Source organism: Mus caroli, unplaced genomic scaffold (assembly GCF_978045245.1).
Source record: "Mus caroli unplaced genomic scaffold, Mus_caroli_1 scaffold_7, whole genome shotgun sequence".
Classification (NCBI taxonomy): domain Eukaryota; kingdom Metazoa; phylum Chordata; class Mammalia; order Rodentia; family Muridae; genus Mus; species Mus caroli.
In genome coordinates, this window is record NW_028227262.1 from 65,314,817 (window position 1) to 65,334,703 (window position 19,887).

General features: G+C 40.4%; 1 protein-coding gene across 11 annotated transcripts in view; it reads right to left on the bottom strand.

The window, feature by feature from the left end:
* Positions 1 to 17,989: 17,989 nt before the first annotated feature.
* Positions 17,990 to 19,887, bottom strand: part of Znf638 (zinc finger protein 638) — a 121,452-nt gene continuing 119,554 nt past the window's right edge. For all 11 annotated transcript variants that reach the window (XM_085840495.1, XM_085840489.1, XM_085840487.1 and 8 more), the window contains one exon: positions 17,990 to 18,303. In XM_085840495.1, coding sequence (XP_085696621.1) covers positions 18,238 to 18,303 — 66 coding nt within the window. In that variant the 3' untranslated portion in view covers positions 17,990 to 18,237. The remainder of the gene's footprint in view (positions 18,304 to 19,887) is intronic.

Sequence of the window (19,887 nt, forward strand, 5' to 3'; positions counted from 1 at the left end):
GAGCTGTGATACGCTTGGCTACGCTTGGCGCTTGCAGTGGCCACGGGGACGTGATAGCTACTCAGAAACTGGTCAGACAGCCCCAGGGAGAAAGAGAGATCCAGGGCTTAGAGCTAGGAGCAGAAGAAGCACCTCTGGCGCTTTCACTGAGAGCTCAGAATTTCATTGGTGGACAGCACAGCGACTTTAAAAAGTTTGCTTCCTTCCCTGACTGTAAAAGTAACAAATGCTTTAACACAGTGGTTCTCAACCTTCCTAATGCTGCGACCCTTTAATACTAATAATAAAATTAATAATAATAATGATAATAATAATAATAACCATGTTGTGGTGACCCCCTAAGCATAAAATTATTTTCTTTGCTACTTCATAACTGTAATTTTGCTACTGTTATGAATTGTAATGTAAATATCTGATATGCAAGATAGATGATGTTCGACTTCTGTGGAATGGTTGTTTGACCCCCCAAAGGGGTCACGACTCACAGTTTCAAAAGCACTTTTTTTTTTTTTAAAGATTTATTTATTTATTATATGTAAGTACACTGTAGCTGTCTTCAGACACACCAGAAGAGGGAGTCAGATCTTGTTACGGATGGTTGTGAGCCACCATGTGGTTGCTGGGATTTGAACTCCTGACCTTTGGAAGAGCAGTCGGGTGCTCTTACCCACTGAGCCATCTCACCAGCCCCCTCAAAAGCACTTTTACATAAACGACCGACAACTCACTTCTGGTTCTTTAAAACAAATCAAAATAAAAACTGTGAAGATTCGGATATTTACCAATCCGGCTCCCCTCGGAACTTATAAATGCATGTAACTGACAATTTGCATTGACTGCCTGAGTCAGGATCTGGGCCATGTCTTACTGCTTCAGCTAACTTTTCTTTTTTCTTTCTTTCTTTTTCTTTTTCTTTTTTTCCGAGACAGGGTTTCTCTGTAAAGCCCTGGCTGTCCTGGAACTCACTTTGTAGACCAGGCTGGCCTCGAACTCAGAAATCCGCCTGCCTCTCTGCCTCTCAGCTAACTTTTCTTTTGTATCATTAAAATTTCCTCCTAAACAGTATTGGAGAGATGAAATAGCTGGCTTGTTAAGAGCACCTGCTGCTTTTGTAAGAGATCTTGGGTTTGATTCCCAGAACCCATGTGCTGCACCCCAACGTATTTGACTTCAGTTTGGGGGATCTGAAGCTCCCTTATGGGTTCCCCTGGCACTGCATGCATATACACGTGCTGGCAGAAACAACCACACACATAAAATAAGTCTAAAAACAAATTCTTCATAAACAACATTTTCAAGGTCGGTGAGATAGTTCATCAGGTAATAAATATACCTGCTACCATACCTGACTTCAATTCTTGTGATCCATATGATGGAAGGAAAGGCAGGCTCAGCTGCCTTTCTCGGTTCTCTGACCTCCACCTCTCTCTCTGTCTCTGTCTCTCTCTCTCTCTCTCTCTCTCTCACACACACACACACTCACACATACTCACAAATAAATGTAAATTTACAACAATCTTGTCAATTGCCATGTAACTGGAATAATTTCAATGCGCTGCACCCATAGCGCTTCCTTCTCTTGTTGCATGCTAGGCATTCTCCCAGATACTATTATAAATAGGTGCATGGTGGCCCTATACTAGGACTTGGGAGGCAAAGGATCTTTATGACACTCAGGCCAGCCATGGCTACAGAGTGAGACCCCCATCTTCTTCTTTTTTTTTTTTTAAAGGAAGAAAAATAATAATCTAACTTTGGGATAAAAGCCTATCTCGAGCTCCCCTCTGCCAGATCATCAGACTTGAATTCCTAGCTGTGGGATTATAAAATTACAAGATCCCCCCACACACACTTGTTGTTGTTTTGCTTGCTTCTAGTGCTCATTCCTAAGTTGCTTTTCTATACCTGACCAGCTCCATCCTCCAGCTCATCTGTGACTCATCTTCAAGGCAGGCCAGTCAGGTGAGCTATCCATCAACTGTCAGCAGAACTTTCCCAGCAGCCCATCAGTGCAGGCACACAAACCAGGGCAGAAGAGCCAACCAACTATAGGGGACTGGTTTGGTGCCCTATGGAAGTCCTAAGAGAAAGCAACTGTGACTTGATTGTGAAAACAAATATTTCCTATTCCTACTGAGGGTCCTTCTGATTTTCTTTGCCTCTGATACAATACGTGATTGTGGGGGAGACCAACATGAGGGTTTGGAATGTAATAGTTTATATAAGGGGTCTGAGTCAAATCTCAAGTCCAGCTCTGTGCTGGATGATGGGAAGATGAGCAGAAGCGATACAGTCCCTGTAATGTGTCCAACTGCATTCCTGTGCAAGGATTTATATCTCAAAGACTTAACAACTAGTACTTTTGTTTTTTGGGTTTTGTTTTTTGTTTGTTTGTTTGTTTATTTTGTTTTGTTTTTTGAGACAGGGTTTCTCTGTATAGCACCTGGCTGTCCTGGAACTCACTCTGTAGACCAGGCTGTCCTTGAACTTAGAAATCCGACTGCCTCTGCCTCCCGAGTTCTGGGATTAAAGGCATGCACCACCACGCTCGGCTGTACTTTTGTTTTTGACACAGGGTATCATGTATTTCTGGATGGCCTCAAATTAATCATGTAACCAAGGATGATCTTGAAGTTCTGATCTTCCCACCTCTACTTCCTTTCAAATGCTGGGATTACAGATGTGGGCTATTACCCGCAGTTTGGAGTGGCATTGGGAGTCAACTCATGCATGGTTTTGCAGATGCAATACTAGCATTTTACCTAATGAGCTACATCTGGGAGCACACTAACCCCTCCCCCACTCGTGCCTCTCAATAAGATCATTTGGAGAGAGGCTCTTTGATGAGGTGATTATGTTGAAATGAGGTCATTGCAGTGAACTCTAATCTAATCTAAGTATATATATATATTATAATCTAATCTAAGTATATATATACTATATATATAATATATAATATTAATATATATAATATATAATATATATAATATATTATATATAATATTATATATTATATATATTATTATATTATTATAATATAATATTATATTATTATATATAATATTATATAATATTATAATATTATATATAATATTATAATATTATATATAATATTATATATATATAATATATATAAAATATATATAATATATTATATATATTATATATGATATTAATATATATATAATATATAATATATATAATATATTATATATATAATATATAATATTATATATTAAAGATTTGCTTTTAATTTTAAAAGTCTGTGTGTGTGTGTGTGTGTGTGTGTGTGTGTGTGTATTATGCACATGTAGGTGCCCAAAGAGGCCATAAGAGGGTATCATATCAGATTCCCTGAAGCAGGAAATACAGGAGTCAGTTCTCTGCTTCTACCATGTGGCTTCACATGCCATCAAGCTTAGTGAAAACCACCTTTGCCCTGTGAGCCATTTTGTTGGCCCCTTAGTCTATTTTTAAAGAAGTACCGTTTGACTCGATGCAGATGCTCAGTGTAACATGAACTGACATGATGGAGGAGCTAAAACTGGATCTGAGAGGAACTCAGCTAGCTACCTCAAACATGGTGTGTGTCTTACTTTTCTACTGCTATGACAAAGCACTGTGACCAAGGCAATTTATATAAAGAAAGAGTTTATTGATGGCTTACAGTTTCAGAGGGTGAGTTCACGGCAGGCAAATATGGTGCAGGAGCAATAGCTGAGAGCTGATCTTGATCTACAGGCTGGAGACTGAGAAAGCTGACTGGGAATGGACATTTGAAACAGCAAAGCTTACCTCCAATGACACACCTCCTCAACAAGGCCACACCTCCTAATCCAGCCCAAACAGTTCCAACTGGGGACCAAGCATTCAAATATATAGCTCTATGGGGCCCATTCAAACCACATGACTAAAGCAGTTTGAAAAGAGTTGTTAAACATCCTGACTCCTCTACTTATACAGCACGTATTATTCAAACTTTCTACCCAGCCTCAGTCTAACTTTATTCCCCAGTGTATAGGATTCGCTTAATGTTTTTTCTCTAAAAAGAAACCCTACATTCTCTGAAACCACTCAAGCTGAACAGAGAAGATTATCTGTCTCATGAATTTGGAATTGGAAGGGAGCCTACATTATGGGCTATTTTTTTTTTTTTCGAGATAGGGTTTCTCTGTGTAGCCCTGGCTGTCCTGGCACTCACTTTGTAGACCAGGCTGGCCTCGAACTCAGAAATCCGCCTGCCTCTGCCTCCCGAGTGCTGGGATTAAAGGTGTGAGCCACCACGCCCGGCAATGGGCTATTTTTATTTTTACTTACTTTAAATGGTTTAACTGTGTGTGTGTATGTACATATGTACCATACCACTTGTGTTAAGATAGGAGGACAACTTGCAGGAGTCAATTCTTTGCCTCTACCATGTGGACCCTTCTAAGTCATTGCTCCTGAGTTCCACCTTTTATTCCTCCTTGACCATGAGTGCAGAGGTGGTCCTTGGAGTAGTTATCTGCCAATTCTGGCTCTCACTTTTCACCCTTACCTTCATAAACACCCTTTCCAAAACCTTCATGAATGGAAGTTTCTGTCTCACTGCTGGAAGCTTCAGATCCAGGGCTTCCTTGTCATTGTGTAGGGGTTCCTATGCACAGTGAAGGAGATGCTCTATCCTAAGATTTGAATTCAATTCTTTGAGGAACTTTAGGAAGTCAGCAATGGAAGCTATTGACAGCAAATGGTTAGCCTTTTCCTGATGGGGGGTTGGAGATCACAGCTGAGATCCTGTTGTATGAGTCCCATCCATTTCCTAAGTCAAGGTCTCTCAACCTCTTGCTTTCAAATCTCAAGCTTAGTTGCTGTGGCTATGGCCAGCAATCCCAACAATACTGTTTTTGTGGTAAGTCCTTGCACATTTTGCTTAGGGTGAGAAAACAGTTCTATTTTTTGATGTACTTTGGCCATGAAAGATATAATAAGCAAACTAGTGCTCAATATTTCTATTTTTCTCTCCTTTGGAATTATTATAATAAGGGCAGAAGTTGAAGGTGTGGGGAGCTAAGAGTGGTGATGGTGATGGAGCCCACAAACCTCCCCAGAGAAAGAGTTGTGCCTGTCTGCATGATCAGGATTTTGGTGGGTTGAGGTTTATCTAGGACATGAGAAAATAACTATCAGGTTTCCATGTAGGGCTAGAGAAAGTGCACTGAACAATTTGACTTCCTACCCCATAACCCTGTGTAGAGGCAAGAAGTGAAGGTAGACTCCTTCCTCTCCTCACCATAAAGGGACACAGTAGACACCCCTATCCCAAAAACTAGGTTAACAAGAGAAGAACACATTTATTTGATCATAGTTTGTTGACATGGGAGACTTCAGAATGAAGACCAAAATCAGGTTTGATCCCAACCTACTTTAATGCTTGAGTTCAATGATACACTGACAGCTATGTAGAGATAGGTTTAAATTGTGAAGATGTCTCATTGCTGTGATGAAATATCTGATACAAGCAGCTTAAGCACAGGTGAACCAGGCTGGAGAGATGGCTCAGAAGTTAGGAGCACTTGTTCTTGTAGAGAGGACCTGGATTTGATTTTCAGAACCCACATGGCAGCTCACAACTGTCCAAAACTCCAGTTCCAGGGAATTCAATATTTTCTTCTTACCTCTGCAGGCATCAGGAACAGATGTGGTGCACAGACATACACATAATTTAAAAATATATATTTAAAAGGGTAGATTCGTTCTTTATTTATTTGTTGTGGGTATGAATTCCCATGGCATTCCTGTGGAGGTCACAAGACAACTCAGGAGTCAGTTCTCTCAGGAAGGATTTAGCTCACAGTTTTGGAGGTTAGTCCATCATGGTGAGGAGGGTGCACTACAATAGAGCAACTCACATGTGTCTGGTCCCCAGCTTATGAGATGGTGCTGTCCACCTACAGGGCAGATCAGTTAATCTTCCTTGTGCATCAGTCACCTGCAAATATGATTTACTTTCTAGGCACATGTCAATAAGAGCATAAAATAATTCTGAGAGACAACACCCAGGAAGGCCTGCCCACTCAGATTCCTGTCATCTGTTCTGTATCACATTCTTTCCTGTAGCCCTTCCTGAAATGAGTCTTACAACCATCTATAAAAGTAGGCCAGATAATTTTTTTAAAAAATCATTTAAAACATAATTTTAGTGTGTGGGGGTTATGAACAAACAACAGTGCATATGTTGGGGCTAGAGGACAATTTTGTGGAGACGATTTTGTTCTCTCCTTTCCACCTTTACCTGAGCTCTGGGGATGGAACTCAGTTCACAGGCTTATACAATATATGCCTTTACCTGCTCAGCCATCTCATCAGCCCCAAGAGTTACTTTGTGATTAGGTCTACGATAGTTTTCTCATTCTATAACAAAAGTAACTTAAGGTAGGTGTTTGAATGAGAATGGTCATCATAGGCTCATATATTAGATCAACATGAGTTCTCAGCTGTTCCTTTGCTCTACCACCATGAATTCTAACTCTCTGAAACCATATGCTTTCCCTTACAAGTTGCCTTGGTGACGGGGTGTTTTATCACAGAACTGGAAGAGTAACTTATTTTGAATGGCAGAGACATGAGGCAGTTGGTCACACTGCACTGTAGATGGGAATTTGCAGATGAACGCTTGGTGCTCACTGCTTCTCCATCTCCAGTCTTGGATGCCATCCCTGTGGAATGCTGCAGCCCACATTCAGGATGAGTCTTCCCTCCTTCGTTAAACTTCTCTAGAAATGCCCTCATAGACGTGTCTAGAGGTATGTCTCCTGGGTGACTCAAAATGCAGATAAGTTGACAATGAAGACTACCCGCCATAAGTTCCAAAACAGGAAAGGATAGGAAGATCAAAATGATCTTTTAATGCTTTAGGACTAGCTTTGTGGAAGAGGGGTTCTTGTTTCTTGATCTACATTGGAGAAGAGGAATTCTAGTTCATATGGCTTGCCTTAGAGAATATGAGGTGAGAGACAGGACAATATAGAAGGTGTTCACTTGTGCACCATTAACATTTTCAGAGCTGGCAAGATGGCTCAACAGGTAAAAGTGCTTACTGTACAAACCAGGTGATCTAAATTAAATCCCTAGACTATGGTGAAAGGAGACACACACACACACACACAGAGAGAGAGAGAGAGAGAGAGAGAGAGAGAGAGAGAGAGAGATGCATGAGCTACAAGTCTCTACCTTTATTATTTTAGTAAGTGATCAGGCAGCCAGGTAGAGGTGGCACACACCTTTAATCCCAGCATTTGGGAGGCAGAAATTGGTTTGCACGATTATGCAAACCTGTCTCAAAAAACCAAACCAACCAAACCAAAGATCTTTGCCAAAGATTTTGCAATATTTACTTTGATAGCCGGGCGTGGTGGCGCACGCCTTTAATCCCAGCACTCAGGAGGCAGAGGTAGGCGGATTTCTGAGTTCGAGGCCAGCCTGGTGGCGCACGCCTTTAATCCCAGCACTTGGGAGGCAGAGGCAGGTGGATTTCTGAGTTCGAGGCCAGCCTGGTCTACAAAGTGAGTTCCAGGACAGCCAGGGCTATACAGAGAAACCCTGTCTCGAGAAAAAAAAAAAAAAAAAAAAAGAAGAGAGGAGAGTAGACACAGTAACACCAGATCCTTGCCAACACAGGATCACAGATATTTTGCTTTTCTGAGTTTTAGTTTACCCATCTGTAAGGTATTATAGCTGTGATGAGAAAGGATAGTGAGAATAAATTTTAGGCTCATCCAGAATTAGGGATGTTTTACTTCTTCTGCCTAAATGGTATTTTTTTGTTTGTTTGTTTTCTTTTGGCTTTTTTGGTTATTGTTTACCATAGCAAGTACAGTGGGAATGAATGTGTTCAGAATTGAGTGTGCCAAGAACCTCTGTTCTGAAAGGCTTCACGACCCTTTATCAAGTAGAGAGAAGGCTCTCTCTTGAGCTGTAAGAGCATAGCTCTAGGACTGAGACACAAGTGGGTCACTATGTACGCACAAGTCTCCTTTTGAACATATTCCAGAGGCTGCTATGTCTCTAGCTAGGATGAAGCTGCTGCCACCCCACATATCCAATCACCTACATTCATACATACTCTATGATAGTTATGTGTATCAACTGTACACACATACACGCATGGATGGCTATATGTGTAAAATTAGGCTAAAGAATGTCTGCTTATAAGTATTTTTAGTTTTTATGTACTTAGTTTTAGGAAAGGTAAGTACTTGGATAAGTATACAAAGATCTACCTTTTTGAGCGTAGGCAGGCACCATACTGTTAAGGGCCTACACGGAACAAAAGGAGAAGGGCCAGGGTATTCTCTTCATGAGCTTACATCCCATCCTTTCCTCCAGCCTTCAGTAGCCCTTTCTCTGGGTCTCTGGATGTTAGCTTGCCTGCTTCTTCAGTTTGGAGGTAGCATATTGTAGAACTTCTTGGCTCCATAATAGTGCAAAAAAATTTCAGTCTTTCTCCACATCCTGTTGGCACTTTTTCCTCCAGAATACCAAACATTATACAGTGAAAACTTCTAAGGAAGGAGGGTAGGGAGCCACGTTGATAATGGGGGTCCAAACTTAAATTTATTTTCTCAAAGTGTTATTGTCCCATCTGATGGAAGAGGCCACAATATCCTAAAATGAACCAATCTTCGCAAACATGAAATATTTCAGATCCCAGGAGTGAGAGGTCAGGTACAGGTGCTAACTAGTCCCCTGCTAAGATGCAGAACAAAGGTACAGAAAGAACTCATGTAGTTAAAGGGAGATGGCTGAGTGTTATGCTGTGTTCCTGGGCACAGAGGAACCAGAGAGCTTTTTAAAATTCATATACCATAGACTCTGGTTGACTGCCAAAGATATTCTGCCAGAAAGGTCTAGCAAGCATCTCAAGAAGGGAAACAAGTGGGGACACTTTTGCTGCTCCTTGGCTAAAAGTTAAGGCTTTGGAAAAGAAAAGGTATGGGGGCTGGAGAGATGGTTCAGTGGTTAAGATCACCGACTGCTGTTCCTGAGTTCAATTCCCGGCAACCACATGGTGGCTCACAACCATCATCTGTAATGGGGATCCAAAGCCCTTTTCTGGTGTGTCTGAAGACAGCTACAGTGTACTCATATAAATAATAAATCTTAAAAAAAAGAAGAAGGTACTAAAGACTAAAGAACTGAGCACTGTGAGGTGCACAGCTGTAGTCACCAAGCCTCAGGAAGTTGAACTAATGAATGAGGCAGAAGGATTAAAAGAAAAAAAAAAAAGTACTTTAAATCATGGCAGCAGGAAAGATGCCTGGAAATGGTCCCAGAAGACCTCACTCATTTCAATCTCAAGAATGTAAAAGTTAAAACTCAATTTACATTAACTTATTCACCCACCCAGGCAATTCAGAAGTCCAGCTACATTGGTGAGACCTTGGTATTGCTCACGAAGCTGGCTTGACAGGCTTGCAGAATCTAAGAATTTACAGGGTCATAGAGGCTTCCACCCAGGCTTCAAAGGACAGCCCAGAAGGCAGGCAACAGCTGGCAGGGCTGTTTAATTCCTGTAGGATTTTCCCAAGGAAGGTGCAAGGAGGTGAGACCTGAGACACAGTAGGGATTGCAGAAACATGGAAATACCAGGCATGAAAACACCTAAAGCCACAGGGAGCTAGCAGAGCTACCCTAGAGACAGGCTGTATGGACCATGACTGGCAAGGCCAAGGGCACGGGACTGACCAAGCTCTTTGGTACTAATATGTCACAGTGTTTCCAAATGCCTGACTTGCAGCTATAGGAGGTAATGTTTGCTTGCTGAGTTTTGGACCTGTTTGGGACTTACCTACTTCTTCCTTCTTGGACTGTTTTCCCTGTGCCACTGTGTAAAGAATGTAACTACTTGATTTTAGTAGCTCACTAAGTATCTGCCATCTGTCAGAGACATCTCTGAGACCCTGGAGGACTATTGACTAAATACATATTGAGTTAAGATGTACATGACCCTATAGGGGCCCAGAAGTGCATTATTGAATAAAACTGATCACTTACTCACTTGTGCTCATGCCACTTGCCTTAGGAGAACTGAGTGGGTATCTGTGTCATGACCTTGAGTCTCCCGAACTGTGAGCTAATAAGCCTATTTTCTTTATAAGGCAGCCAACTCGGGAAACTTCTTATAAAGAACATATAATACAGCTTTTCATTTTTTGTTTTTAACTACCAATTTGCCAAAGTACTGATCCATTTTATATGCACATCAGCAATATAAGAGTGATCTAGGAGTTCAGCAGTTAAAAACATTGGCTGTTCTATCAGAGAACCTGTTTTGTTCCCAGAACCAGGTGGAGTTGTGGTGGCTCATAACAACTCCAGTTCCAGGGGATCAGCTGACTCTTCTGGCCTCTGTGGTACCAGGAAGTATACATATACACGTGAAGGTAAATATACGCTAGAATACAAAAAGTGCTTTAGTTTCTCCATTCATTGCCAGCACTTTGTCTTACCACTAATTTTCATTTTTGCCATTCTCATAGGTTTGTAAGGACAGTCACCATGGGTTTAATTTTTAATTAATTTATGTTTTTTACATCCTGTTTTAATGTTTTCCTGCCTGTATGTATGTAAGCCATGTGTGTGCCTGATGTTCAAGAAGGTCAGAAGAGGGTGTTAGATTTCCTGGAACTGAAGTTAAAGACAAGTTGTGAGTCACTATGTGAGTGGATGACAGAAATAAAACCGGGTCCTCTGCAAGAACAGCGAGTGCTCTTAGCCACAGTGCCGTTTCTCCAGCCCACTAGTACAGTTGTTCTTTGTTTGTTTGTTTGTTTTTTATTTTTCGAGACAGGGTTTCTCTGTAGAGCCCTGGCTGCCCTGGAACTCACTCTGTAGACCAGGCTGGCCTCGAACTCAGAAATCTGCCTGCCTCTGCCTCCCAAGTTCTGGGACTAAAGGCGTGCGCCACCATCGCCCGGCACTAGTACAGTTTTAATCTGCATTTCTTCAATGGCTAACAATATTGTTTAGTGTTAATCTATATGTCAACTTTTGCAAACTATATGTGATGGTTTGTATATATGCTTGGCCCAGGGACTGGCACTATTAGGTGTGGAGCTGATAAAGTAGGTGTGTCACTGTGGGTGTGGGCTATAAGACCCTCACCCTAGCTGCCTGGAAGCCAGTCTCCCACCAGCAGCCTCCAGATGAAGATATAGAACTTTCAGCTCCCCTTGCACCATGCCTGCCTAGATGCTGCTATGCTCCCACCTTGATGATAATGGACTGAACCTCTGAACCTGTAAGCCAGCCCCAAATATAAGTTGTCCTTTATAAGACTTGCTTTGGTCATGGTGTCTGTTCACAGCAGTAAAACCCTAAGACTATGTTTTGATGATTGCTAAGTACACCACTTAAAACACTATATACACACACCCAGTCTTTTTTGATAGGGTTTCACTTGTGATTTTGACTGATCTGGAATCCACTATGTAGACCAGGCTGGCCTGTTCAGCCTCTCTAGTGTTAGGATTAAAGGTGTCACCTTGTAGGGAAGAGCATATTCTCTAGCCTTTGTTAGGCTGTGAGCTGCAATTAGTTCCTATTAGTCTATCTGCTTTCTCACCCATTTAACTAGGTTTTACACAACTTATTTTAAGGTTAAAAGGGTATTTACTAGGTTGGCTTACACAGCATAGTCTGGTTAGTCCAATAATGGTTGTACATTGGAGAGGCCAAGATAGCAATCCCAATCTAGTCCTAAAGGCCTGCAACAAGTTTTGCTTTCTAGTAGTAGCACACTCTTGATTATGACACTGTTGTAGTCGGGGTCATTATTCCTGTGATGAAACACCATGACCAAAGCAACTTGGGGAGGAAATGATTTATTTGGCTCACACTTCCATCTATCAATCACTGTTCATCATCTAAGAAGTCAGGCCAGGAAATCAAATAAGGCAGCAACTCAGATGCAGGGACTAATGCAGAGGCTCACCAAGGAGTGTTTATTGGCTTTTTTGCTCTCTTGGTTTGTCCAGTCTGCTTTCTTATAGAACTTGGACCACTAGCCCAAGGATGACACCACCCATAATTGACTGGGCCCTCCCACATCACTAAATAAGAAAATGCCCTACAGGCTCCCCTGCATTCTGATCTTGTGTAGGTATTTGGTTGCTATCTCTCAAATGACTCTAGCCTGTGTCAAGCTGACATAAAACTAACCAGTACAGACACACAGTATCAAACCCAGGTCCTCCACAAGGCACACACCTAATCATCTCCCAACAGTCTCATATAGCCTAATGCTGGCCTTAAACTTCTGATTCTCCTGCATTAACCACTGACCTGCTAAGACTACAGGTGTGTGCTACCATAGCTGGCTAGAATTTTCTTTTTTTTTTAAACTAATGAAGTTGCTCTGTTTTTTTTTTTTTAAAAGATTTATTTGTTTATTATATGTAAGTACACTGTAGCTGTCTTCAGACACTCCAGAAGAGGGAGTCAGATCTTATTACGGATGGTTGTGAGCCACCATGTGGTTGCTGGGATTTGAACTCCTGACCTTTGGAAGAGCAGTCGGGTGCTCTTACCCACTGAGCCATCTCACCAGCCCCTAGAATTTTCACTTCATAAATTATACACATTTAGGCACACTTATACCTGTCTTTTTTTTTTTTAAATAAAAATAGCAAACATACTGTATATATTTTGCTATTTGTGTGCAGAAAATATCAGTTTTTGTTTGCTGAGTGCAACTTTACTGAAGAGTCTTATTGCCTTGAAGCTTTCTGGGTAGGCAATTATGTCATCTGTAAAGAACTACTTCACTTATAATCTGTCTGAGGCACAGCAGAGGAGGTGGAGAGAAAGAAGCAAGCATATTTACTAGCTTATAGCTTATAGCTTACAGCTTATACTTGCTTATAGCTTATTGCCTAGCAGTGGGGAATGATTTTCTCCTGAGACCAGACTACAACAGTAACTATGAGGTTAGGTACTATGGCTTCAGTGCCTCTTAAAGGTCCACAATTAAAGGCTTGTTCTGTGGAGGTCTCCAGACAGTGGCATACCTTGAAGGGATGTGTGGAAACATGTCTGTCCTCTCCTGCTCTGGTTTTGCAACCTGTCCATTTTGTTCCTACCTACTCCTCGCCATGCTACTGTCTATTGATTGATGCTGGTTGTAGGTACCACAGTAGAGAGAGGCTCACTAAGATGCTAAACCTTCAGTTTCCAAAGGAGCAGAGGGTCCAGCCTTCTTGGAAAAGCAACCAATCCTGACTAGCTCACTCCAGCTACTTGTATTCAATCATTACACAAAATTAATCGGGGCTAGGAAAGAAAGGGTCCAACTACCAAAATTACCCTGCCCTTGCTGCCCAAGAGAGCAGACAACCTACACAAAGCTCAGTCCCTTTTGACCATGGTTATCCATAATCCAAAGTAAGAACGCCAAGGTTTCCAGGAGTGTTTTAGGACCAAGGTTTCTATATCTGCAAGCTTTAAAACAGCAACAAGTGCAGGCTTTACCAGGGAGAAAACATTTTTTCAAGGTTCAAACAGTTTCGAAACAATTTCTGAGCCTCTGCTGATGAACCCAAACATAGCAAAGGGCTTTGCTGAAACATTTTACTCAAAGTCAGACCCAAAGGCTTTACTATACATGCCACTTAAAGCCAGACATACTTCACATAGCACTTCAACTGTTCTTTCCCAGATGAGCAGGAGCTAAGCCAGGAAGAAAAAAAAAAATCCCATTTTTAGTATACAGGCTTTAAACATAAATAGACATTACATTCTATCAAATGCCCTTTCTGAATATATATATAATTTTCTTTAGTCTGTTCTTAAGAGTGAATTACATTGACTTTTTTATACTGGAACTAGTCTTTCATGGTTGAAAGAGCTCATAAAATGAGTACTGTAAAACTTTTGAATACTTACAACTCTCTGCTGAAACCAACAGGCTTCAGACATCTCTTCTTGGGTTTGTTACAGTAGTAGCTACAAAGCCTGCTGGTGCTGCTCTCAACTTCACTCAGTGCTTGCCATAGGCTCACAATTGGATTAACTCTAGAGAGTGCTTTGTTTCATTAACTTTTCTATTGTATTTCTAATTTCACTACTTATCTTTGCTTCCGTTGGGTTTAGTTGGCTCTATTTTCTAGCCCCCCCCCACCCCAGTTTTACGGGAACCTGAGAGTAGGAGCTTACCTAGTTATTTTGAGATCTCTTTTCTTATTTAAGCAGTTCACGATCTGCATGTGTGTTATCTAATCCTCAAATGTTTAGTGGCCTTCAGTTGGTTATTCTGCTACAGGCACTTAAGGTGTGGAATGTGCTATAAATACCAATTAGACACAGCTGGCTGGTAGCGTTTCTTGTGGTCTAGATTTTAATTTATTACACGCTGCTTCACAAACAATGGAACTCGTCTTTACCTTGAGGCCCCCTTTAATAACTATTTATTTCCTTTTGTGCTTAACTCTTCATATTTAAGCTGCCCAGGGAGCACTTAGAACAAGCTACACTGTCATGCAGTGCTTCATGCTCACATTCTCAAGTAAGTCTCTAAGGACAAAGCATGTTTTATACACATATGGTCAATCAACATGTACACTCATATACAATCTTCTAAGTTCAGCACTTACCTCAGAAACCTAAATAGAGAAACCCAGTCTTGAAAAACAAAACATTTAAGCCTGTTGTCTGATATATTAAGGTCCAACTGAGTGCCTCACGTGTATGTATTACGCAAATTCAGTGTTCTATCACTGAATCAAATGCAGCCCTGAAAAAATATTTCTAATTATATAAAGGCCCACCATACAATCACAATGTATCAAACTTATTTGACTCTGGATTCAGAAACAGTTTTAAAAAGAATACTGTATGCATCTGTAACCTGAGAGGGTAGAGAAACAGGAGGATCCCTTGGATTTGTTAGCCAGTCAGTATAGCTGAGACACTGAGCTTTGGATTTAATGAAAGAACTATCTTAAAAATAAAGTGGAAGGGATAGAGACTGCTCTTCCAGAGGAAGCAGGTTTGATTCCTAGCACCCACATGGCAGCTCACAAATGCCCATAACTCTGGCTCCAGGGGATCTAATACTCTCTTCTGGCCTCTGGGGTCATCAAGGCATGTGTCTTAGTCAGGGTTTCTATTCCTGCACAAACATCATGACCAAGAAGCAAGTTGGGGAGGAAAGGGTTTATTAAGCTTATGCTTCTATACTGCTATTTCATCACCAAAGGAAGTCAGGACTGGAACTCAAGCAGGTCAGGAAGCAGGAGCTGAGGCCATGGAGGGATGTTCTTTACTGGCTTGCCTCCACTGGCTTGCTCAGCCTGCTCTCTTATAGAACCAAGACTACCAGCCCAGAGATGGTCCCACCCACAAGGGGCCTTTCCCCCTTGATCACTAATTGAGAAAATGCCTTACTGTTGGATCTCATGGAGGCATTTCCTCAACTGAAGCTCCTTTCTCTGTGATAACTCCAGCTGTGTCAAGTTGACACAAAACTAACTAGCCAGTACAGCATGCTTGTCATGTAGACACACTTTTTTTAATGGTACTGGTTATGATCTAACCCTTATGGGTAGAATGGCAAAATTCAATTTACTTTTATTTTATAACATATATAAGTGAGTATGTGTACACATGAAGGTACACATGAGTATACATGTGAGGGTTAGAAGACAACTTGTGGCAGTTAATTTTTTTACCATGAGGGTCCCAGGAATCAAACTCAGGTCTTTTGGCTGAGTGGCAAGCAATTTTACTTCCCGAGCTACCTCAATGGCCAAGAGATAATGTACAAATGATACTGGAAGTAATTATGGGTAAGAACTGGAGTTGAGTTGGAAATAGGTTGGTTAATCAGTATAAGCATATGAAATTATGTTAATTAGTAAATGAACATAAATATCCCCCATGTCCTCTTATTGGTCGATAGGTTTTAAGAATCAAGTAATATAAAACTCTAGCTTTGAACCTGCACTGTAGCTTTGAACCTGCACTGTAGCTGAGATGACCTTGACCCACTGACCCTCCTGCCTCGCTGCCTGAGTGCTGGGTTTAAGGGTATCAGCTAACAGACAAGGTTTATGAGCGTGCTTGGGATTTGAAACCAAGGCTTTGTGCAAGCTAGGCAAGTATTCTACCTACTGAGCTACACCTTCAATCCCCATTACATTTTACACGGCTGATATCGGAGAAGCAGTTCTGGAAAGGCAAGTTTCTATAACATTCTATAAGAGAGAGTAGTAAAGCTCTAAACTTTTATAGCAAGATGGCCCAATTCCTAAGGGCACCTGCTGCTGCCAAGCCTGATGACATGAATTTCATCCCTAGGAACCGCATGCAAGCCATGATATGAATGCACATCCATACACTCGCATGCATGCATACACACACAAATATAAAAGTACTTCTTATAAGGACTAAGTTGAATGTGACCTGCTTTTGCTTTGGTGTCTACTGGTGAAATGACAGAAACTTTGTAGAAGTGAGCATCAATCTAAAGTCAAATCTCCACCAGTAAGCAGAATCTGTTATGAACATACACTTCACAACCACAGCAAGATTAAAAAGGGATAAACATACTTCAATATTTTCTGAAAACATCAAGAAGAATTTAAAAACAACAACAACAAAAAATCTTCTGCAACGAGAGTCTTATAAGGGAAAATTGTTTGTGACACATAATTGCCATTATTGGTCATTAGAATGAAATAACCCCTTATCGCTTTCATGCTTTAGCAGTTCCTTTTACACTTTCAAGTCCTGGCACATTAAGAAAGTAGCCTTTAAGAGATAATTAAAAGGAAGATTTTCCTACCAGGTGCTAAGAATAAAGACCAACACTGCCGCAGACAATGTCTAGGTTGATGAAGTTTAAAGCTTCCTTGGTTGCAAATACTGGCCTATTATTCTCCTACTATTTAGAATCTCTTCTTGTTACCACTTAACTGCAACAGCTTTGACAAGCGCAAGCCAACATTTTCCCCTTCACTTCCCTAGTTGGCCGCATGTATTTTGTAATGTTGCCTGGGCTGTGGTTAACTTTCAACAGAGTATGCAATTAGTTTGAAGGGCAGAGGTGGGGAAAGTGGTATAATCTTCACTTTAAAAGCATTTAAAAATTATTATTTTATGTGTATGGGTAGTTTATCTATATGTATGTATGTGTACCATGAGCATGCCTGATGCCATGGAGATCAGAAAAGGATGTTAGATTTCCTGGAACTGGAGTTAGATGGTTGTGGGCCACCATGTAGGTGGCTTAAAATCAAACCTGGGCCCTTAGAAAAGCAGCCAGTACTCTTAACCTCTAAGCCATTGCTCAAGCCCCAGATCTTCACTTTTTGTTGGCTGCATAGCATAACCTTCTGTGCTATGGTGGGATGTACCTAAAGTGATATTTTCTGAGTTGTTACTTCTTTCTACTCATCCTTTTCCTATTAATACTTATACAGAAATGCTGAGGTATCAGAAACGAAACCAACTTCAAGTTAGCAGCTATGTCTGAAGTACTGACTGATCAGGAAGGATGGGATCTAGCACCTACTTAGAAAACATTCAGTTAATTTGTTTTTGAAACCTTTATAACTTTTTATACATTAAATTATTCAGATGTTTTAAAATCCTATTTGGAAATTCATAGAAAGTAGAAACTGTTCTGTATATCTAAACTAATACTTCCATGATCTGGCAGGTCCTTTCTACAAACAGAAAAAAAAGTTTTTCTAACACATATAAAAGTTTAAGCAGTACTTTACTCAATCCTCCCTTGGACAAACATGATGTCATCTCATTGTGCAGAAAAACTGAACATATAAGAATCAGACCTATATACATGGATGGTTGAGACAAAGTAACATATCGTATTATTACTTCCAGAAACACATGAACTGCTAAATACTCTGAATCCCAGGGTTGTAGAGAAGAGCCTTGTCTGTAACCAGAGGCAAGCAAGCCTTTACAAATCAACACAAACACAACAGTGTTGAAATATACAGTAGGAACATTTATTTAAACACTTCTAAAAGGTATTATCCATGCCTGATGATTTGATATAAAAATCAAACCCATCATATTTTCCCATCAGTTTCTCTACATCAAGGGCAATCAGAAATTTGTACAACATGAATATGTTTCTGAAACAAAAAAATTACAAATTAAATGATAACAAAAATACACAAATCAACTGGACCCTAAATGAATTTCTAATGAATTCTTTCCTCCTTTCCTCCATCACCTAGAGCTTCTTTCTTCAGTCTCATTCTGCTCCTTTTCCTTTCTTTGCTTGGCCATGAACTTCTGTTAAAAGCAATTTTCAATATGAAACATTTGTTAGATGTTGTTTGCTATGTGTGCAATCCTAAGTGTATTTCATTATATTTATTTTAAAATTTAAATTTAAAGCAGTGTCTTAATTACATTCATTTCTTGCCCTATTCATCCTTCTGATATTCAATGGTATGCCACGCATTATGCTTGGGGGATTTAGTAGTAGATAGAAAAATAATGCATTTTACCAAGTGTTTACACTATAAGGAAGGAACCAAAGAGAAGCAAACCTGAAACCTGTGTAGGCGGTAGTAATTACTCTACAACTATAACAAGAAGGAAGGAGTAGTGTAGGGTGTAACTCAGTGTTCCAAGTCCTTGCTGAGCATGTGCCTATTCCTGGGTTCAATCCCTAGCACAACAAAATTAAATATTAACAGAGAAACTATGTAAAGTTGATCTTTCTGTGGATGTAGGATCAAGTTTACTTTCTTTTCTTTAATTTTGGTTTTGTGAGACAGGTTATTCTATGTAGTCCTGGCTGTTCTGAATTCACTATATAGATCAGGCTGTCTTTGAACTCAAGGTGATCTGCCTGCCTTTGCCTGCCAAGTGCTGAAACCGGAGTCCTCGGCCATGACAGTTGGCTTTTGGAGCTTGCTTTTCTAAGTAAAGGCCCTTCTTAGTATGTATGAGTAGAGACCAAAAGACAGGAAAAAGTAACCTCACAATAAGTTTGAGAGGGGTACAGGATTAGTAATTAAGGGAATGGCACAATGGCATCTGAAGTGCAAGAAAGGAAAAGAGTAACAAGACAAGAGTTAAAGCCACAGATGAGGCAGGCTGTGCAGTCTCATAGAGCCACAGTCAGTGTGGATATTATTCCAAGGGCCATATGAAGCAGTTGCAAGATTTTAAATTATTCTTGCTTTTTAAAGACAAGGTTCCTTGACTAGCCTTGAACTCTATCATTCTCAAACTCGAAAATCACCTGCCTCTGCCACCAGAGTATAGGACTAAAGGTGTTTGATACCACATCTGGCCCCAGTTGAAAGATTTCAAATGGAAAAAAAAGTAAGATATAATAGGTTAAAAGCTTAAGAATAGTAATTTAATATAGTAATGTGTGAGGGGTTAAACCTAGAATTAAACAAAGCTAGATGAAACTTTAGGCTCAAGGCCTGTTACGAACTATCTTGGTTTTAAAAGTTCAATACACAGACTATATTAAACAATCTTAGATAATTAGGAGCAGAACTACTGCTTCAACCATGGCTAAGACTAAAACTTTCTTAGAGCAGAACTTTCTCAAAACATATACAATAAAAAAGAAAATAACATTTTTCTTCTGACTAGAAGTTCAGAAATGTTAGTATGTTAATATGTACAAGCATTCGCAACAGAACATCAGGACAAGCAGAATCTTATATTGTAAAGGATGTCCACAAGACACTATTGGCTTACACAGTCTGTTCTAGACAATGATATTGCTCCAGGAAAAAGATTAGGGCTAGAGACCACAGCAACATACAGCAACACAGGAAAGCAGGGATTTTTCAATTTAGGAGCAATGAACTGGAATAAATACCCAAGTTCTCACAAAAAAAGATATAC